General features: G+C 35.0%; 4 protein-coding genes across 5 annotated transcripts; 3 read left to right on the forward strand and 1 right to left on the reverse strand.

Annotated features, from left to right (window-relative positions):
* Positions 1–1,810: 1,810 nt before the first annotated feature.
* Positions 1,811–4,935, forward strand: LOC124434192 (chondroitin sulfate ABC exolyase-like). The gene is given in 3 exon segments (XM_046984071.1): positions 1,811–2,832; positions 2,922–4,262; positions 4,265–4,935. Coding segments are annotated over 3 exon segments (2,418 nt in total). The 5' UTR covers positions 1,811–2,426.
* A 2,332-nt stretch (positions 4,936–7,267) lies between these two features.
* On the forward strand, positions 7,268–10,693 carry LOC124434206 (potassium voltage-gated channel protein Shal-like). 2 transcript variants are annotated; one of them, XM_046984087.1, is made up of 3 exons: positions 7,268–7,461; positions 9,011–10,092; positions 10,537–10,693. In XM_046984087.1, the coding sequence occupies exons 2-3, from the start codon at positions 9,038–9,040 to the stop codon at positions 10,652–10,654; spliced, it is 1,173 nt and encodes a 390-aa protein (XP_046840043.1). In that variant the 5' UTR covers positions 7,268–7,461; positions 9,011–9,037; the 3' UTR covers positions 10,655–10,693. The 2 variants fall into 2 exon arrangements, with proteins under 2 accessions (XP_046840043.1, XP_046840044.1); XM_046984088.1 differs by lacking the exon at positions 7,268–7,461 and adding an exon at positions 7,552–7,710.
* An 872-nt stretch (positions 10,694–11,565) lies between these two features.
* LOC124434441 lies at positions 11,566–15,893 on the reverse strand. Its single transcript, XM_046984339.1, has 3 exons — positions 15,812–15,893; positions 15,419–15,540; positions 11,566–14,102 (listed from the first exon to the last, which is right to left on the reverse strand). Exons 2-3 carry the CDS (start codon positions 15,442–15,444, stop codon positions 12,893–12,895), a joined length of 1,236 nt encoding a protein of 411 aa, XP_046840295.1. The 5' UTR covers positions 15,445–15,540; positions 15,812–15,893; the 3' UTR covers positions 11,566–12,892.
* Positions 15,894–19,940: 4,047 nt separating this feature from the next.
* On the forward strand, positions 19,941–21,570 carry LOC124434442 (5-hydroxytryptamine receptor 1B-like). Its single transcript, XM_046984340.1, has one exon. The coding sequence runs from the start codon at positions 20,141–20,143 to the stop codon at positions 21,143–21,145; it is 1,005 nt and encodes a 334-aa protein (XP_046840296.1). The 5' UTR covers positions 19,941–20,140; the 3' UTR covers positions 21,146–21,570.
* The last annotated feature ends 764 nt before the right edge of the window (positions 21,571–22,334 follow it).

Consider the following 22,334-nt stretch of genomic DNA (forward strand, 5'->3'; position numbering starts at 1 on the left):
CATATGTTTTTCAATTCCAGGTGATTAAAAATTCACATAAGATGCATTGGTTGCAATGAAGTTGAATGTGGAAGAAGCAAAAATTGATGACAAAGAACTTTTTATGTCTTTTGAAGAATTACGATATCATTTAAAAGAATAAGAGTAGCAATCTAGTAAAAGAAGCCACATCGGCCTTCAACATGAGACTTTTCCAATTATGTATAGTTATTTTGTACAAAATACTATTTTAGATAAACTTGATTTTTAAGTCATTTACTGATATTTTTACCAAAAGACAAAAAGAAAAATTCCAAGGCATAATGTAAAATTCAAAAATTTGTCAAGTTGTTTGAACCTAGAAAAAATTAGTATAGGTAACTGTAATTTGTAAGGACACAAGAGAAAAGTAGTGCAAGAAGGTTAGCATTTTGAGAATTAATAAGTTCTTGACATACATTACACAAGGCCATAATATTATAAATAATGTCTGTATAATAACAATTATACAACATGCTAAATATCTTCACCTACATTATAATTATTTAAACAGGTTTGCCTTCATGCAGCAATAAGAAAAGTGTTATGTCAGAGAAACCAATGCACTTTAATTTAAAAAATCGTATTTTCAATGGGAAATTAATGTAGTTCTGTTCAATAGTAGATCCATGGTTGTCAATGACAATCCAGTTACTAATATCTTGGCTCAAAACAGAACCAGCAACATGATTATAGAATTTTGAATTTCGTTCTTTTGCTCTCCTAGTTCGAGATATTTTCTTCATAAGTTCTCAGTAGATTTATCAGAATATCATAATACCTTATAAGACACCCAGAATCAATCCTACCAAAAACTCAAAAAATACATACCTACTTATAATATATTTCCAGTCGACTTAAGTCGTAGGGTAAGCTAACTTTTTCTAACTCCTTTTGGACATTTTAACTAATATTTACCCATCTATTCAAGAAAGACAGTTGCACGAAGCTGTTAAAAATAGTCAAAAACACAAGTATTGCGCATGGGATTATGCATTAAAGCTTAACGACACATTGACAGTGTAAAGAATGCCGTTTGATATTTATTTCTAACATAGCTAAAGCATTACTTGACAACATATACGCTATTTTACAGTAGATTTACCTCATTTAAATGTGTGTGTCTATTTCACAAAAATCTGAAGCATTATTTTCAATATTTTATGCTTACGGTATCGTGGTTGTTTTCGCTGGTTGTCATTGATATAAGCAGTAATAGAGTTCCGGATTCGGGAGGGAGCGAATGTTAAAAACTTTTCTCAAAGTGGAAGTTTTGACAACCAAAATCCGCCATTACCGCCATGTTTTTGACCACGGGGTCCAGGCCCCTTTGCCCCTCCAGGTCTTATAGAGCTCAATGGTGTGGATACACAAAAAAGTATCGTCAAACTAACTGTTTTAACAAATGTTTATCGGAACACAATTTCAAATGCACAAAGTGCTCATCAATCATCTTGAGTTAGAAATAGACACCACCCGCAAACGCAGATTATGTTAATTAGCATTGATACATTTTAAAATAATAACGATAACTTGCAACAGGCAAATTTAACCAACAACCAACAAATATTCAACTATCACGATGGTAAAAGATAGTCATGAATATAGTCAAGCAATCGGATAGATATTAAAGACTTTTTGTCTGTAATAGCTTCCACGTGCACACTTTAAACTCAATTGTCGACAGTTTATCTCAACATGAAGTAATTTTTTTCAGCCAAGTGGCGGCAGAGTAATGGAAACGGCTGTTATCAAATAACAAGATATGATCTCAATAACATTAGAACGAAAACCTGTAAATTTGTGATAAGTATATCGTCGTTGGAATCACAAAAATAATCACAAGACAACCATGTCGAAGTAAATCTTATCGATGGAAAATGAGTAACTGCTATAGCGAAGATCAACAAAAGTCTTCATTGAAAAAATATTAACATTCATTCATTTATACTGGAATTTGTTTCAGTGTGTTATGAAGTACAGAAAGAAGCAGAAACACATCATTGTGATGACAACTGTCGTTATTCTTATTGCTGGTGAAATATACGGTATGTTGAAGAAATTTATCCGTACAAAACATATAAACAAACTCATGGGTAACCCATACTTATCCCATTGTATCAACAGATGAACGGAGTCTTTCTTACTTCAAAGTTTCTCCTTCGTCGAAATTGATTTCGTCAGATGACGTTTACAAGCATAATCACCGTGCACTCAAATGGTTTTGGTCTCGAAGAGATATTCTTACACTGGACTTATCTCATCACCCTATCAAGGGAAGACATCTTTCCAAAGGAGGAGTGAAAGTTTGGATTTATCAACGGAAAACTATTTCCGGAGAAATAACCGTATCGTTTTACCCGCACGTTTATACTTATAAATTTATAAAGCCCGAATGCACCTTTACCATGTCCTTGAAATTTACAGGCTGGCGTGCCGTGTGGGTAAGCTTTCAAGAATGCCGGCGAGGGCAACGCTTGCATCCATTATACCGACTTCAATTTCAAGCTCCCAACCAACACGTGGGTGTGTTATATTTTGACTTATTGCACATTGTACGGAGTAACTTTATACGGCAATCACGTGACAGTATCGTTCCTCCAATCAGAAGCACGCAGATGCCATCTAATGTTTGGCAACAAACTTATTACTGGAGTCAGGTAAAATCAAGAACTGAAGTATTCAACGACCTTGAATTGAGCGATGATCAATTATATCGCCTAAAGGAAATTCGTTTGATAAGCAAACGGCTAAGAGACTGGTATGTAGTTCCAGGAAAGTCAACCTTTGAATTGACTGGAAAATACAAGAAGCGTTGGAAGGAATCCGCAAAAGCATAAAACGAGCACGAAAAAACTTGCTAGCATTAAATATCACGAAAGATGCACGTGGTTTCATTAAAGGTCCCGGATTATTCTCCCACAACTCAGCTTTTGGTAAATTATCTGCATCCTCCACAGAGATAAAGTTTGGTTTTGTGTTTCGAGACATTTTGTTGCCGCTTTCGTTTGAGTATTTTTTTGCCATAAGGAAAGAGGAAATTCACAAAGCAATCAAATTAACAATGTCCACTTACAAGAAGCAAAAAACACAAAAAGCGACACTAAAAATGCTAACTTATGACGACGAGGAGTTTATGAATAAATTCGTTGAAATGTTCGGTCATTTACTCAGTGAGAACAAACTAAGCACAGCTTTAAAGAAAATGAATGAAAAAAGACTTTCACGAATATTGAGAATCTTTGAGTACATAGTAGATCAAGGATGGGACGAAGGAAGTGCCTTGGGATCTCTAGATCATGAAATGAATCGAAGCAGTAAAGGTTTTGTGACGTCTATATTCTTGCTACGGAAACCGCTGTACAAAGCTGGATTGCTACCACGCGTTATAAAAATCATGAAATGGTATCTGGAATTTGGTGAATTGTACCAAAAGCCCTTTAAGTTCACTGGAACGACCGCTGACCGATTAAGGACGTTGTTTTTATATCGTCTCATGTGCGTATTGGTCATGCCAGAAACGACACTCCAAGAAGTAATGCAAAAGTTGCACGACATGAAAGCGCTGAAAGCCTGGTACGAAAACGCATTGACGATAAATCCAGCTTTGGGTGGCACAATAAAACCAGATTTTACCGGATATCATCACAAATCCTTTTATCCTAACGACTACGTATTGCCAGGTCTTTTAACGGCAGCACACGTAGTATATTTGCTAAGGGGAACTACATACGAGCTATCAACACAAAGTCGTGAAAATTTAAGAAATGCAATCAATTTTATGCGACTCTTATCTGAAAAATACGTCATTCCAAACACAGTCACCAATGCATCGCCTACGACAGCTAAACCAGAATTGATTTGTTTAATACCAGCCTTCGCTTATGCTGCATTGTGGGAGAAAATCCCCGAGGATCTTCACGATTTACGTCTGAAGCAAGAACAAGAACGAAACGTTAGATTATCGTCTAGAAACATGTACAAGCCATACTTAGTGAATATGATCTTATCAAATAGGCCAAGAATATACAGTGAAGTAGTTGCCTATCCACATCAGATTTTAGACTACCACAAAGATAATCCATTTCTGAGAAATACACAAAATAAAGAAAGCCTTCGAGCATTTTTACGTTTGCTAAACGAGAGCGATGACAACGTTCAACGATATTTAGGTCGTGGTAGAGGTTGCTCTTGGAAGACATCTTATATGCACACCCTTGGTTCACTTTCAATTTTGTATGAATTGAAAAGCGTGCAAAGGAGCTCGGGATACAGGCGGAAGTCACCCCACAAGGAAACTGGGCAAAGAACTTTGCCGCTTTGTCCATCCACCGTCGCGAGGCCTGGGTCATAACGGTAAAAGGGTTCAATAATTTCGTGTGGGGATCTGAATCAGCAGTTGATCAAAACAAATATGGCCGCTATCAAAGCTATGGACAACTTTTGATTGTAAATACTGATCAAGGATTAAAGGCACATGATATTGAGCGCGGCTGGGACTGGAACAGACTTCCAGGTACGACCAGTTTGCGCATGCCTGCAAGACAACTAAAAACAAAAAAGTCGCGATACTACAATCCCAAAAGCCTTTGTGGAGGCATCAATTTTCAAGGGACTAGTCGTTACAGGAATGGAGCTTTTACAATGGATTTTGAGAGGCCTACGTATGAAGATGAAGTTGCAAGATTTTGGTTCAAGAAGTCCGTATTTTTCTACGAAAATCTGGTTTTGTGTTTAGGAAGCAACATACGGTCTAAAAGCTTAGGGCTGAAGCTTTATGATGTTGAAACAACCCTGTTTCAAAATACTCCTGGAGATAAAATGACGTTTATCAAAGCAAATGGATACAACATTCCACTGGGCCTGAATCAGCCTTCCAGGTGGTTAACTTGGGGTAAAATTCGCCAGGAATGTTGATGGATATCAATCAGAATGGTTATTACATTCCGCATGCCGGCAAACAAAATCTAAACGTGTGGCTGCTCAATCAAACTTCACCCGATATGAAAGCGAAAGCTTACTACGCAACTGCAGTGATACGTCACGGTACAAACCCCCGGGGTGTAAATTATGAATACGCAATATTAGTGAACTGCTCCTACAGGAATGTTTTAAGGATGGCACAAAAGCAACGAAGAACAGGTAGACAACCTCGTTATAGAATCTTAAATCAAGATTATCGCGCACATGTTGTTGAATTGTTAAATTCGCCTCGTGTTGGGCTTACTACTTATTATTACTCCATCTTCAAATCAAACGTAGTTCTTCCAGGACCTCTACGGAGCGTAGGTGATCCATGCATACTCATGGTCGAATATGGAAACACTAGACTTGCAATAGGTATAAGTTTTCCGCAAATGAACTTCAATTCTACGCGCAAACTTAGAACATCTCATGACGCTAGAGAGGAAGAGCTATACTACATGCAAAGCCAGGAAAAACGTATTTGGGTATTGCTACGAGATAAAGTACAACGGAATGCTATTCGTATTTCTGTCGATGGGAAAGCAGTAGGTAAACAAGACCATGATAAATATGTTAGAATATACGAACAACTACACAATAATGATAATGCAGCGTCTATGATCCTCTTCAAGAACTTGTTTAATGGTTTTACAACGGAGGTGCATTTACGAAAAATTGTCAAAAACTGAATCAGCAAGTTACATTGACAGAAATGACGTTATGCAAATATGTTAAAAGTGACGTCAATGAAAAGCTTTGTCGAAACGTACAAGTTCATTTATCGAAACCAAAAAGCCAGAAGCCTAAAAATTGAACTCAATACTCAAAAAAGAAAACCAGAGAATACGAAGGCTTCTTATGATGAACACCTTTTCCATGGAACTAATGCAGACGGTACTACCAAGGTGTATGGTCAGTTGCATGCAGCCCGCATACCGCTGTCCATTGGAAACAAGAAAACTATTTTATCTTTCAAATAACGTGTTATTCAGTGGTTATTGTATTTACTATTGAACTTAAACTCTTTAGTATATCTTTTAAAAGTGGTCTTACACTACGTATTACTAAAACACACACTATTATTTAAAAATAATTGGGAAGAGTGTAATATTCACATAAACATGTTTTGCTGTATAAAATTGTTTTGAAATCAGTTTTTTATAGGGATTATAACATGCATATAGCTATGAAATTGCGAAGCCAATAATTAATAGCAAACAAGTTTTAAAACCTCACAATAAATATTTAAGACATTTAAGCCTCGTTTAGTAGCAATATTAATATAACAATATTAAAACGGCAATTTTCAATGATCTTGCTAAAGGCACAACAAATATGTAGGGGAAAATTGAAAATTGGCAGAAACGCGACCAGTTTTTCGAAAAATGTATTCTAGTGTCACATGAAAACTGTTCGTGTAAACTGGGCTTTACTTCCATCATTCATTTTATTGACTTTAATGATAAGACTATCGTCGGTCTGGCTTGCTTTTAGTTACAAATATTCCGTTGATAGCCGTGACGTATTGAACGGAAAAACGTAATGAAAACAGTAATTATCAGAATGGCGGTTGCTGCTTACATTGTCATAACTATGCGAAAAAATTGAATAAACATAAAAATGATTATCGTCAAGATATGAACCGATGCTAGCGAACAGCAGTTATCGCCAGGATTTTCCAAGACCTTTTGATATAGGACAATGAAATTTGATGTTATGGTTACAATCAATAAAACTTTTAATTTGAAAGAGAATTTACAAGCAGGTAGTGAAACTCAGAAATAATTGTAAAAACATATGCTCATTTCATTCGACAAAAAAAACACAGGAAATGGAGAAAAGCGCTAAATTATAAATCGGTTCGCCAGTTTTGATTATTTACTTCGCAATGAATGAATTCATTTTCTACGACTTACTGAAAAATGAATTTCATCCAACAGTAACAGAAACATACAGTTTTTTAAAAATTTCTTCAAAATTATAATACGATATTTCTATTCATATATAAGGAAGACAGGTTGCATTTAAATATAAAAAGTGAATAGAAAAATCCATTTAACAAACAAGTGAGCTAAACTTTCACAGGCCCATAGGGCATATTCCAGCAAGCAGATGCTGTATACGAATCAAAATATCGACATTCCTTGTTTGACTTCATCATATATAGGATAGGACACTAACATATGCCCGACGTATAACGCCAACACCTGCAGAGTAGATTACAAGTGGAAAATTAGAGCAATATTATCATATAATATTAATTGCTCATGGCCCTTACGTTATAACTACGGAGCATTAACAGTAGGAAGTTTGTTTGGAATGTCTTTAAAGAAAACAATAACTTTCCTTACTCAAAGGAAAATTTAACAGAGACTTGTAAGCACGAAGGCAATGAAAATAAAAGCACCGAGAAAGGACATACTTTGCAATGATAATCCAAACAGTATTAATCAATGTAAAGAGTTCATTTTAGAAAAGGTAGGTAATTAAAAATCATACAGCATTCAATGACACTGACGTACATGATGCTAAAATGGAAACGCGTCATAGATTATCCGGAGAAACTAAAAGAACTTAGTCCCACAATACTAACAACATATGGAACGTTGCTAATTTGTATTACATATGTATGGAGGTAAAACTATCATAAACCTTCGGTTTTCATATCAAGTATATACTATGACAAAACGATAACAGTGGCTATTTCTCTAATCTATTAAAACAAAGGTTTGTATATCTATATTGAAACATAAAGTTTAGATCGCATAAATAGAAAAGATGTTGCAGATGAGCACAACAGGCATATTGAACAGGTATATCGAAGATACATTGTGTATGATTTGGATCTACCTTTCACCACTATTCAACATACTAAACCGATGGCTGTTTTATTGAAATGAAAGTTTGCTACCAGAAATGAGAAGGAAAGAATTCTTGTCAAAGGAAAACAATATTTCGTTCAATAAAATGAACAATTCATCGTTTCAAACTACGCAGATGCTCTTTGATATCACCTGCTTGTTAATAGTGAAATATATGCAGTACGTTGCGTGAAACAAACTATATACAGTACGTTGCGTGAAACAAACTATATGCAGTACGTTGCGTGAAACAAACTATACGCAGTACGTTGCGTGAAACAAACTATACGCAGTACGTTGGGTGAAACAAACTATATGCAGTACGTTGCGTGAAACAAACTACATGCAGTACCTTGCGTGAAACAAACTATATGCAGTACTTTCCGGAGTTCAAGGACTACATAGGGAGTAATACGCATGCACATGCACAATGTATAGGACGTACGGATTTTCCAAGCAAAAACATTTTGTATTAGTTGGCATTGCTATCGAAGTTCAAGATATTGTGCTTAGTTCTTTTATTCGTAAATGAAAATTTCCCCCTTTTATCATCGATGCTTAGACACATTTATTTCAAAGAGCAATATAGTGAATAAAAATCTATTATATGTTCAATAATTGACGTACAAATCTTCCGTCCACAAGACAAACAGAGAAGATTAAAATGGACGATCAATCATTGACTTGATCAATTCTATGGTTAATATATTACTCATTCATGAGTCGATACTGTGAATAGTATTTCAAAGAATTATGAAACAATAGCAAATATCAAACTCAAATCAATCTCTCGCATCGATAATTTTCACTGGGCGCTTTATTTCGTCCAATGCTTAAGCACAACAAGGCTTGTACAAATGAAGTTTGCTTGATTGTATACTTATGCAGTTCGCAGGATTCTTGCTATTCATTTGCAGCAAACTTGACCAACTGTCGAAAACAGTGGCTTTAGAAATTCAAAACCAATAGCGTTTTTCTGAAAGTACTTTGAATTTAAAATTAAGGAGCTGTTATTTATTCTGGCGAACGCTGGATACGCTACTGGTCGAAAAAATTTATTCGAAGACTTTTCCTTTTCTGAGTTGTAGAGACAGTTACACATTTCTTTTTCAAACCAGGCATTCGTTCACAAAATACAATGACAAAATATTTTATTTGGATTTTAGGTTTGAAAAGCACTCGTCATCATTTCGATGACTTGTTTGCACACCACAGATGAAAAAGCCATCATGAGAATGAAGAAAAGCGAAAAAGTAATAATCAACGTGAGCGGACGACGATTTCAGACGCGACGAAGTACATTACAAAAACATCCGAACACCTTGCTTGGCGATCAAAAAATACTGACAACTTTCTACGACAAGAAGAACAACGAATATTTTTTTGATAGAGATCCTGAGCTGTTTCGTCACATACTTAATTACTACCAAGCGGGTAAACTACATGTTTCTCACATGGACTGCCGCGACTTGTTCTATGATGAGTTGAAATTCTACAAAATTTCCGCTCATTCTCTTCACAAATGTTGCTGGGGCGATTGCTATGAGATGTCTTATGAAATGTCTAAAAACACTAAACAAAGGAAAGTAGAGAAGATAGAATGGGGGAAAACAAGACATAATACAGTGCGTAGAATTCGCAAAAAGATTGCTTGCTTCTTAGAAGGAAAAAATAACACCTTCTTCGAAAGATTATTCCAATACTTTGTTGGTCTTATGATATTCCTGAGCATCATTTGCGCAGTCGCAGCAACCCTACGTTGCCATGGCAATACAGAAACATGGGAACAGTGTTACAGCAACGTATTTGAAACATTAGATATGATATTTATGTGGGTCTTCACAATTGAATGCGCACTGAGATTATTTTCCACACCACGCTACGTTGAATTTTTTAAAAATAAATTCAATCTCATCGACCTTGCTGCCATATCACCATTTTACATCGATCTCATCATACGTAGATTCACCATCGATGGGTTGAGCAACAATCACTTTTGGGAAATGCTTCGTGTGTTGCGCGTGATTCGCATCTTTAAACTCGCGAGACACTCGACATTCATGAGAAAGTTTGGTAGGCGTTTAAAGAAAGCGCTCACTGACTTGGGATTTTTGTATTTCGCATTCTTGTTGGCAAATATCTTCTTTGGCTGTTGTCTGTACACTATTGAGACGCTACATGGAAAACCAACATACAAAAGTATACCAGATACCATGTGGTACACCGTGGTAACTATGATGACATTAGGGTAAGTGGAAATAGGTATAGATCACCATAATATTACTAATATCACATTAATATTTGAAGGATGAAGCAGTTTATCATAAGATATCAAACTGCTCCACCATTGACCAATGACGCAAACAGATTTTTCGAGGCTAGAAATCTAAAATGAGCTTTCTAAAAACGGTCTTTTTGATGTATTCAACTGGGTGGAGGGACACTTGCAAAGGCAAAGCGAACTTTTTTATTAAACGGTGCCCCCCCAAGGTCTCCTCTTAGCAAAGTTTCTGCTATTCATTTTAAGCATTTATTGATTGATAACAATTGCCAAATAATATCTAACAAATCAAACATGCATTTCCATGTAAAACTCTATAAGAAAAAATTAACTGATACAAGCGTGAACATGCTACCCTCCCCTTTATGTATTTGATACAAAATTGCAAAAATGCGTATTTACTTTCAATAGGTATGGTGACACGGTACCTGTAACGGTTGTTGGCAAAATCATGGGTGCATTTAGCTGTCTATTTGGGATAATTATCATAGCTCTACCATTACCGATATTACAAGATAGAGTATTGTGAAAGATAAAATAGAGTCTTTGTCGTGGTGACATATTTGAATATCGCCTTAAAGAGAGCAATTGCCATGGTGAATGGATTGAAATTAAATAAAAACCACGAAACCCAAGATAAAACGGAGAAAAAACTAACCAGAGAAAACAAAGAAAAAATCAAACTCTTATGCTAAAAACAGTCCTTTTCAGAACTCTTGATTTTTTTCTCGGTTTCATCTTGGGTTTCGTTGTTTTTATTTGGTTTTAGTCCATTTACCGTAGCAATCGCTCTCTTTAAGGCGATATTGTGAAAGATGTGGACAACATTCAGCTGTCCCAATTACCATTTGAAAACCTTTCACTTTCAAGGTCATAGAAAACGAAGATCGTTTTACAGACATTTTAAAGTTAGTCGAGTGTAATTACTTTTACCAAAATACCAAAATTCAACATATCAAAGATCTACAATACATATTCAACATGAATGTTAGTCGTTTGTTGATACTGTCCTTTAAATTAAAAGCATGTGCTTTCAAAACAATTTTCAACACACCTTTTCCTAATCTGACTCCGACAAAAATCCTTAGAAATACATTAAATAATTTAAGATTTCAAAATGTAGCTAACAATGTTCTCAATTATTGTCACCTTTGCATTCCACTCTTAGAGGTGGGAATATATTAATCAGAGAATGTTTTAAACTATGCTGAGAAGAGTAGTATCGCAGGTAAGAAGAACTTAAAATAAAGAGATAACAGAGCAAATGCTTGTTTCGCGGAAAGCTATCCATTCTCTAATAATAACAGATTTAACATTGGAACAGGTGACACGTTTTGAATTTTATTAAATATTAACTCACTGGTGTTCGTATAATCGTCAAGAAAATCAATAGACGTCTTAGGGGATACAATCACAGATAATGAATATTGCAGACGGATGTTTAATGGTGCATGGATTTAATAAGCATTTAATGTGTATAAAAAAATATATAAAACCTCTTCTTCCTTAAATGTGAAATGTATACAATTATAAGAGTCAGTTTTAAATATACGACTCATTAAAATGTTGCGTAATTATCGATAATATTAAAAATATGTATAAAAAACGTTTTTTTTGAACCTCAAATTGGTTCAAGTGTCGATAACAAAATAGGTGATACTCTAGCTTCTAAACAATACAAAAAAACTTTTCAAAAAACGTCAGTGACAAAATAAACTTTCATGATTTCATTCCACTCAGAAAATAATCCGGAAAGCGAGTCAATAGGAAAACGTTGGGGCAGTCAAATTGCGCACAATCCCAGCTAATTAGCTACCACATAACGTCATTGACAAAAACATCAAACCATTCAATTCGATAAACTAATTGAAAGGAGCCTTAAAATGAGCATACGGTTTTAAATGTCAGCGTAGACGCTTCAACACGTACCACGTACCAAGTAAGTTAAACTGGATGATCAAAGAGATAAGATATACTTCCTTTGTGTGTCAAACGAGAGGAACAATTCGATGGTTTGCTCGTAGTTTCACAATAGTTGCCTCGTAGTGCGCCAGTTTTTGCTTTAACCGCTGAACATTAGCATCACGGTACGAAAATTTTTGAAAATTTAGATTATCTTCATGTGGCGACATCTTGGAAAATTCACTGTTATGGACTGACGATGGACAAAACAATTCTCCTTCTGGACGATTTATCTGCACAGTGGGAGACATCAACTGATTGTTGGAACAAACTGAGTGATCTTTGGGATTTGTGCAGGATTCTTCAAAGGGATTCAATTCATCATCGTAAAATACAGGATCATCTTCGGAACATATCAAGTTATTCTCAGAAAACAACAATTGGTCGTCGGAAACAACCAAACGTTTCTTGGACAATTGGTCGTCGGAAACAACCAAACGTTTCTTGGACAATTGGTCGTCGGAAACAACCAAACGTTTCTTGGTAATCGTTGTGGAGCATTTTTCACCAAGTTCTGATTGCGAGGAATCATTTACCATCAAGCAACTGCTGCAGTTTGAAAAAATTCCGTTGGAGCCATAACCTCCATCGTGAACAAAACCCGAATTTTCTGACATGGCGGAGCTAGTATTGTAAATTCTATTGGGACGACGTGAGATAGAGACACTCTTATCCAAACTACTCACTCTAGCTTCAGTGGACAATGAAGAATTGCAAACGAGTCCATTGTACTTGCTTTGTGATTTGAAGAACTCTGGTAGAAAATCATCTAAAATAACATCAGATCGACTTTCGTCCAAACTACTCAAAGACTTTGTTTTACATCATCATCATTGCTCACGGTCTTCTTAAACTTCATATTATGGAGTATTGAAGCACTCAATAAAGGTTTACATAAATATGGACTTACTGAGGCGTTGCTTGTAAAATTGCCGGTTTCAACGCTCTTTAACGCCTCAAGATGTGAAAATCCAGTTTGATTTATTAATTGACCGTTCACCATCAATCCCTCCTTAGCAACCTTATGAGAAATAAGTAATAACGGAGAATACGCAAGTCCTTGTAAAGTGACTGGATTATTCATGGTATTTAACGAAGAACCAGTAGAGTGTTGATCTATTCCAGTCAGTTTTGATTGTTTATTAAGCCAGTTCCCATCCCATGTTAACACATTCGTACTCATTTGAGAAACACTGTTATTTGGCTTATTATAAAACATCAAAGGTTTTGTGTGATTTGAATGACTCCATGTTTCAGTAATTTGATAATCACTTTGTGATTGTGCTTCTTCACTGTGTTTTGCGATTTTTCCAATTCCATCGTATTTCTCGTTGAAATCATCAATACTACCGGGGTAAAATGGTTTACAACAATTTTCACCTGATTGTTGAATGTTGCATTCTGGAAAGAATCCGTGCTTTACCATGTTTTTCTGACCTACATTTTCTTCATAGAAATTGCTCGAGAGTGAAAATACCTTAGTAATATAAGGCATATCACCAAAATTTTCGTTTGAGAAAAAATTTTCACCAGCGTACGGCACATGCCTTTCAAAAGCTCGGATATCTTCGTGATTTCTCGACGTCTGGCGTTCATGTAAGGACAATCGAGGCTGAAGTGGAGCACTTGATACAGAAGATTTACCTTTTTCGATTTCGGGATGAGCAATCACCCAGGAATTTTTAGATCGGTCCAGTTTAAACTTTATCATTAAATGTTTTGGCTTATCCATAGTCTTAACTCCCTTCTCTATAGTTTTATTTGACTTTTTCTGCTCAGGTTCTTCCGAACTACTTGCAGGCTGAGATGTTTGACAATTTCTCATATTTTCTTTTCCTTGAAGCAATTGCCCTTGCGAGGAATCCGGAGATTCACCAAGCATGGAATTTTCAAGTTCACTATTACAACATGAAGTCTTTTCCTGTTCGCGCTTCACACGTTTTACCTCAGATTTTTCACTTAAGTCATGTTTCAGAGATGTCTGGCCTTCAGTCACCCTTGACTGGGGAAAACGTCTAAATATATTTATAAGGTTTAGGTAAAACCATAATAAACGCAAAAATATGCAAAATTGCAAAAATATGCAGCTGCGAATATTAGGAAATTTTAAGTAAGTATTGCAAGAAGCCAAAAGCAAACACAGTTAGTTTGTTAATTCCTATCGAACTTGTTTGCTCGATATGTAAGTAACAATATAAAAGAAGAACTTTGATTGTGAATATTAGTACCGAACATAAATCTTTAAGTAGAGGCATGAAAATAAACTAAATAGTGGAGTGTTGTAAAAATTGATAGCAATGTGAAGTTTCTGTTTTTTTAATGGCTCTACTTAAAGATTTGTGTTGGGCACCAATATTCATAATCAGAATTGGACACAACCCTTGGTACTATTATAAAGAGAAGACAATGTGAAGAAGACCACACCATTAAAATCAAACCAATTAATTATAGAAGTGTATAAAGCTGATAAAAATTAGCAAAAATATTATTGTATGTTATTTTATTCTTTATGTGTACTTTTCATTCATTAAAATATACGAGTATGCTAACACACATTAAAGAACATGGACAGTGGAGCAAGGAGGCGCAAAGGGGAAGGGGGTCATAGTCCCCACTTTTTCCATGGACAAGTAATTTATTTGGATAAAGTTTGGTGTTATACATATTGAGTATGCTCTTCTACTATTTTCCCCATCCCTACCCCCTTTTCACGCACTTTTGAACAGTCTTCACGGTCATTGAAGTGTCGGCAAAGATGTAAAAGACCGAATGCTTTCAGTAGAATATTTTTTAAAGATGCAGATATCGACGATATAATTCAAACAGGTCACCGGCTGTTGCAACGATAAATGTCCTCCATTTTCACGATTGTCATATAGAAAATATGATTTAAAAGTAATTCCAAAAAATAATTATGCAAAAAAATATCCGTGAACTTAATGTTAGAACAAATAATAGTGTTCATTTTATATATATTACAATGAACACTTTTCAAAATATACGTTTTTATTCGCCCCCAGGCCATTGGAAGAAATATTGTTGCCCTTCCTCTTTCTCCGCACAAAGTGCCCAAGTAAGAGTAGGACAGTAGAATATGACAATCTTTCATTCAAGTGCACAGCCAATTAACTTACTAGGCAACCAAAGCAGCCTCGGAGATATTTAAAATATTTCGGGTCAACTAAACTATCTTTCATCGGTTTTATAACGATATTCAAGTTTCAGATGGTGTTGTATATTTTTTTGAGCATTCTCGCCTTCGCGAAGTGCGACAAACAACGCGTGCGTTAAAATAGGAAGTTAACATTACATGCTTTGAAAATACACAAACCTTGGTAATTTCTGCTTGCGTTTCATTTCAAACAGACGGGTGAACTTGTCTTTAAAACATGTCCGCTGTTTTATTCCAGACTACATTTCACCAAATATATGTAATCGCAAGTCTTGACTTAACTAAACAAAACAGAAATCATACACAATTTTAATACAGCATTTTCTTACAGAAAAACTACTCAAATACATTGCACTGGATTCTAAAATTCCTCCCACTTTGTTATAAAAAAAGAGCGCTTGATAAAATAGAGGATAAACCGATGAATAATTTAAAGTTAACAGTCAAACGTATCAAAATTATGCACGACGTGTTTGTTTTAATAACACGGTTTTCAATAATATCTTCCTCGTCGATTTTCTGCTATAAATATCGCAACTGTTATTTGCCCACCTTTCACAGCATGCACGCAGGCAATTGCATTCACAGCAGTGAAACTTTTACAACTTTTGTGTGTTAGCCTGCCGCAGCACACGCAAACATTTCTTATTCTTCGTGTCAACAACGATGAGAGATAAGTCGAATTTTAAGAAAATTTGATAAGGAAGTCCATAAAAGGCGAAAACCTATCAGCGGGGTTGGTGGCTCAAGTTCCTTCAGGAAGAGAGGGAAGATCACAGAGGGTTGGGATAAAATGCGGACGCACCGACGGACATGCGGACGGACGGACAAAAAGAATGAAATGCGGATTGCGGACAATCGAACATACCTTTTCCAGGCAATAATATCGTTTATATCTTAGCGTATTACAATTTTACTAATCAAGATTCTTCCATCTTTTCTAATAGCTAATTGAGAGAAGTTTATGATTTGTGTATCAAACTGTCCGGATTATATAGACTCTGTCTGATGCTCGCGGGTCATGAGAAAAAATTGTGGGTAGTGGATCAGAAAAACTTTGTTTATATTTCTAATTAAAAGTGCAAGAAGAGAGACAGTCTCGACTTGGTCGAGCGAGTGTCAATGTTAATTGAAAAGAGCATGCAAATTTGCGCTTTCTTTAAGTGTGGTCGGGCAAATTTTTTCTGAGTGTGAAAATGCCCATTTCCTAGCCACTCTACAAGAAGAAGTTCACGCCACTCAACAATCTTCCCTTGACTTATAAAACTCCTTTCATTTTGAAAACCTTGTTCTCAACAACTACAGAATATTTCATGCTACTCATCTAACAAATACAATCACTTATAAATTCAGATCAAACATAACAAATCAACAAGTAAAATGGTAAAAAATTGCAGACTTTCACTTCACAAACAAAAAAGGAAATGATTTATGTTCGTTGATTTAACACCTTTGTTAATCAGTGCAGACTGCATGGCGCGTTTCACAGGAATTTTTCTGTTGCACATGCTAGGTTTTGTGATGTAGCTCATCTACTTCCTTTCGTATAATTTGACGTACACCAAGAAGTAGAGATATCAATACGAATACGATCACATTTAATGTTCAACGTCTATTTTACAATGGCTGCGCTACACTTCTATTTATACAGTGTTTTGCGTATAAGGATGTATTTGTTCCTTTATGAAATATGGTTTATTTACAATAACGGAAACTAAACTACAAGGAGCCATAAAAAATATTGTCATGATTACACATAAGTATCTCTCAAAAATAGTCCTTCAACTACTTACACTTGAGTTAGTAATTTCTACTAATGACAGGAAGAATTTGAAAGCGTATCTTAACATTGACATTTGATCATCGCTTAGCAATATACAGTTTGCATCCGTCAAAGTAACATTTGTCCGGTTTTTCCATCAAGAACGCCGTCTGAATAAGCGAAAGAATAGCGAAATGAAAACGTTTTTAAAACCGCGAATTGTACCGAAGTACATCCTGAAAGGTTTGAACAACGTAATTGCAACAAAAATTTTATTTTCTTGCGATTTTATCTCCATTAAACAAATATTATAAACAATTTTTTACTATGATAGTATTATCTGTATATGGTGAGCATCTCTAAAAAATATAATTTTCCAGTGAAGAGCAATTATACAGAACTTAACATCCGATAAACAAGACTAACTTCTCTCAAGTTGCTGGTTCGATAGCACTCTGGAGAATGTATGTTTCAACAAACACACACTGACAAAATCTAACTACAATAAATTATTTCCAACTTATGTTATTAAAATGGTAACACTGCAAACATATAATCATTTCCTGCGCAAAGCTCATTTGTGATCATTATTTATATTGCATATTTTTACTCTTTTCCTTTTAATGACATTGAATGAAGTGCAACTATTTTTCTAATCAATAATATTCTTCATTGAGTTATCACCAGCAAATAACACTCAATCATTTCAAAACAAAACCAAAAACATAACACAAATATAAAAATGTGCTTGCAATGTTTGTTGTTTAAACATCAATTAACGTCTGCATCAACCTTAATGAGTTATGCCACTGGTATAAGCAGAACGAACAGTTGGTACATTTACTCCAAATGGCCTGTAAAACGCAACAATAGAAACGTAAATAGGTCAACTAAGAGAATAAAGCAGCTTTATCAGGGTGATAAGTGGTGTATAATATCGATCAACACTTCACTCTCGATAGGAAAATAATATTATTAGAGATGCGTCGTGAACAATGTTTATCGTAATTTCCTTGGCAGGGACAGAATTTGTCTGGGCGATATAGAAGCATTCTATGAGTACGTCTTCGCTGACGAACTTATTTGCGATTTCATATTCCATATGCGAAGGTTGGTGAAAATATAAATGACGAATTATTGGATGAAGTGAATATATTTCAATTTCAATTTTAATTTTAGATGTTTTGCTTCTTTTTTTCCATTTTCACGTTTTACGTATCTCATTTTCTGCATTTTATTCCTTTTTGCGCCATTCCGTTCCGCATTTTATACCTACCCCCTTTAAACGAATGAAAAGGACGTTTGAAACAGGCAATACTCATTTTATTCTTTTTGTCCGCAATCCGTATTTTATAGGATGTTAGAAGTTGACCTCTGTCATAGGCCGAGAGCTGTATGTAAGACGATGCTATCTTCCTGTAAAGTTTGTTTTAGATTAAATAGTGATGAAAAACAGACCTATCGAATTAGTGAATTTCACTAAAAATATGTTTCCGTCAATTTCTTTGATGGATAAAGGCATATCCTGCGCTTTTAAAACGCTATTAATTATCAAACACCACTAAAAAAGTGAATTAGTTAAACATCAAAAGTCGAAAGCGTATAAATCTGGCATTATTTTCTATTATAGTCCTATAGAGAGGCACATTGAACTGCACTTAAACATGTTATTCATATATCATAAAATATAACATTTATGTTTAGTTATTAGTATAGCATAAATCTTAATAGACACTTGAGAATATTTTCTTCACTATGTTTTGCGTTTTTATTTTTGATTCAAGAAGACTGGTGACTAAAATCGAAACACAACTTACGGGAGGCTGCATGAAGTCAAGAGACAAGTTTATCAAAAAGGTGATTATATTTTTCTTCATGAGAGTGAAATTATGGCATTTGAAAAGTAAAATTTAATACAATTGATAGATTGTTTTCTATTGTGGCGTCAAAAACTTTAAAAAAATGTTTTGAACGAAAAATAACAACGAAACAATACATGGTGGTATCGGTCCTCCAGCAAATGCAATCACAACTAGAGTAAACATTGATTTTTTCATTTCTCTAGTTATCGCAAAGTCATTTTCATACATATTTAGAATGAACTGTCTGCCTTACTGATAATGAATGATAAGCTTAAAATAATATAAATTGAGTTTTAAAAAATGGTCAAGCTTTTGAAAGAAAAGGATAATCACTACATCCATAGTTATTCAACCTAAAAGGCGCTTGCAATCATTTAAGGACCGTACAAGCAGATCGCAAATCAAATAATTTTGTTATCATTACATTCAAGACTCAAACTTGACAATTGCTATCCGGCTTTTTTTATATAAACATAAAAAGAAAGCGATAACATCTTTAATCCTTCTCAAAAGGAGAAAAGTTTTTCTTGTTTTGAAATGCAACAAATCAAACAATGCTTGCACGAGCCAGAAAGTAATTATGATTTAAAAAAACATCGCGTGAGTGTATTAAAAATTGTTTGAATAATCATAATTATGCAATAATCAGTTACGATGAAACGTAATTATAGGTAACGTTCTAGCGCTTTGCAAGCACAGCTGTATTTCTGAGTATGCATGAAAAATATGATCGTAAACAACTAAGAACAGTACTTGCTTAAAACAAATGGGTATATATAAAAAGGACAATAAATGCGAACTCCTAAGTAAAATACCAACTTTGTGTACACTAAAAATATAAATATTGCTCTACTAATAAAAACAATTTTTTTAAAAAAAAACCCAGACATTTCTTTAGTCATTAATTATCATTCAATATTCGCTAGTGCTTTTTATTGAGAAATACGAAGACGTGGTAGTAGACATTCGCATATAGATACGTCTTAATTTCGTAAGCATATCTGTAACTGCTGACAGATATAAACATAGCGTGTATATCAAATGATATTAAATCATTTGCAGCGTCTCATTTAGAACAGCTGCCCACGCCATGAATTTCATAACTTGCTATGTTTGAAGTCGGCTCTTTGCATATTTACGCAGGAGAAAGTAATCACGATGAACAAATTGAATTCATCATTGAGATAATGAACGGATCGTAAACGTCTCTGGTATAATTGATGAAATAAATCAAACGGTGTCAACAAGACAAGAAAAATGCCCGAATCAAATGGTAACGCAAGTAACTTCAATTTTACAGCCAGTGTATCGCTGGAACACGCTATAATTTATAAAACAGCGTTCATCCTGCTGTCAATAGGGATAACGGTGAACAATGGCATCGTGTTATTGTTGTACCAAAATAACCCAAGAATGCAATCGACAAGGAATATCTTTCTCGCAAGTCTTGCATTTTCCGATCTTTTAGCAGGAATTGTTGTCATACCAGTGACAATGAACTGCTATGCAGTGAGCGATTTGAATGTTTGTACTGCATCTGGGGTACTTTTTCGTCTGTTGGCTTTCTCTACGATTCTACACATATTGGGAATTATGTACGAGAAATACATGAGCATAATACATCCGTTTTACTTGTTGGAAAAGAAAAGCCTTCGCTTCGCCAGTGGGTGTATTTGGTCGACGTCCACTATAGTCGCACTGGTACCATTACTTTGGCTGCCTTTCATCCCACCCAAAGATCCTGACATCGACAAGAAAGACTTCTTATACTTTCTTATCGCCTTTGTTGTGTTGTTTCTAGCACCGTTGGTGGCGATCTTCTACGCCCAAGTGCGCATGTATCAAGAGATTAGCAGTTCGTTCAACGCAAGATTAAGTCAAAGTTCCAATCAAACAACCAACGAAAATGCTCATCTTACATCCATAGACTCCGAATCCAGCAAAAAAAGCAACACATACAAAGCGCAAGACGATGGTCATGTGAAGATGGCCATCTTTCAGAATCGCAGAGTTTTGAAGGCATTTGCACTGATGCTAGGATCATTCATAATGTGTTGGCTTGTTTGGTATCTCGGAATTTTTCTTCATTTGAAATTCCCGGATATTTCGAAACGCATCTCCAACGATACAAACCACATGCTACAGCTTTTGGTTTTTCTTCCACCATTAACCAATCCAATACTTTATTCGTACTATAAGCAAGATTTCCGCGTCGCTTTGCGATCTTTCCTGAAGAGAGCACGGAAAGGAGCCTGCTCTTAGGATACTTTTCTTACTTGTTGTTAGTGAAACGATGAAAAACACGAGTACATTTTTTGTAAGTGTATTACAAGTTGTAAATGGCAGGGTGTAGCGTCAAATTGTAACCATTAGAAAGTTCTACAACATAAAATTTTAGTGTAGAGCTAGAACTTTCTTCTCTCTATTGGCGATAGCCTTTAATAAGACTAAGGTTCGAAAGAAAGTTTAGGGGGAAGGGAGCGCCCTCATATTATAAAATGTAAATATCTGCATATACTAATAATCGAGTTTTATCGTAATAGTGTTCTAAAACATGAATGGCAGTATAAATTTGTATGTCTTCCGTTATATAGAGTGTCAATCAATATGTTGTATCGATAAATATAGCTACATTGTAACAATTAATTTATAATGTATTATTCAATATAAATACTTGCATCAACCAATATAAATTTGTATGAATCAATACATCCTTTCCTTAAATGCCACAAATCGGGAATATTTAGCATTAGTGGCATTAGTGGCCTTAGTAGGACATAAAAAGTCGAATTAATAGCACTATTTGCAATCACCAATAGTTGCGTAACTGACATAAGAACATGTGCGCAGTTATGTGATAAAACACGCCTAGATTATTTTAACTTTTACAGGCGTGGATGACTTTAGATCGAAAACATTTCATCATCTTTGATAAAATATATGGAAAATATGTTTCATCAAACGCTTTGAAATGTGATGAACGAATTCCTGCTTGTCGTTCCGCATTCTCTACTATTGTGACGTAATTACACAATGAATTACATGAGGCATAACATTTTGAAATTTTATCTTGATGAAACAGATTGCAGTAAGATTTTTAAAATCATGGGCGATTAAAAACCCCATCAGCTACAACAAAAATTTTTTACTGTCATTTCTTACGTAACTCAGGAAGAGAGACCATGTAAAATAAATACAAAAGAATACAAAATAAATGGTGTTATTCTCCCCTCCAGAAGATAATGTGTGTCACGACTTGAGTGAATGTTCGCTATAGGAATAATGCTTAGGTGCTTAATTCGTGAAAACATGAACCTTGTATATCACGAGCACAGCCTATCCTATACACGCGTCAAATAAGTAGAATTAGCTAATTTAATACGTTGAGAACATCATCACTTTAAGTAAAAAATAGACACTCGATGAGAGTGGAAGAATTTTTGAGTTGTTT

The sequence above is a fragment of the Xenia sp. Carnegie-2017 genome, unplaced genomic scaffold (assembly GCF_021976095.1).
Source record: "Xenia sp. Carnegie-2017 unplaced genomic scaffold, XeniaSp_v1 HiC_scaffold_14, whole genome shotgun sequence".
Taxonomy (NCBI): Eukaryota; Metazoa; Cnidaria; class Anthozoa; order Malacalcyonacea; family Xeniidae; genus Xenia; species Xenia sp. Carnegie-2017.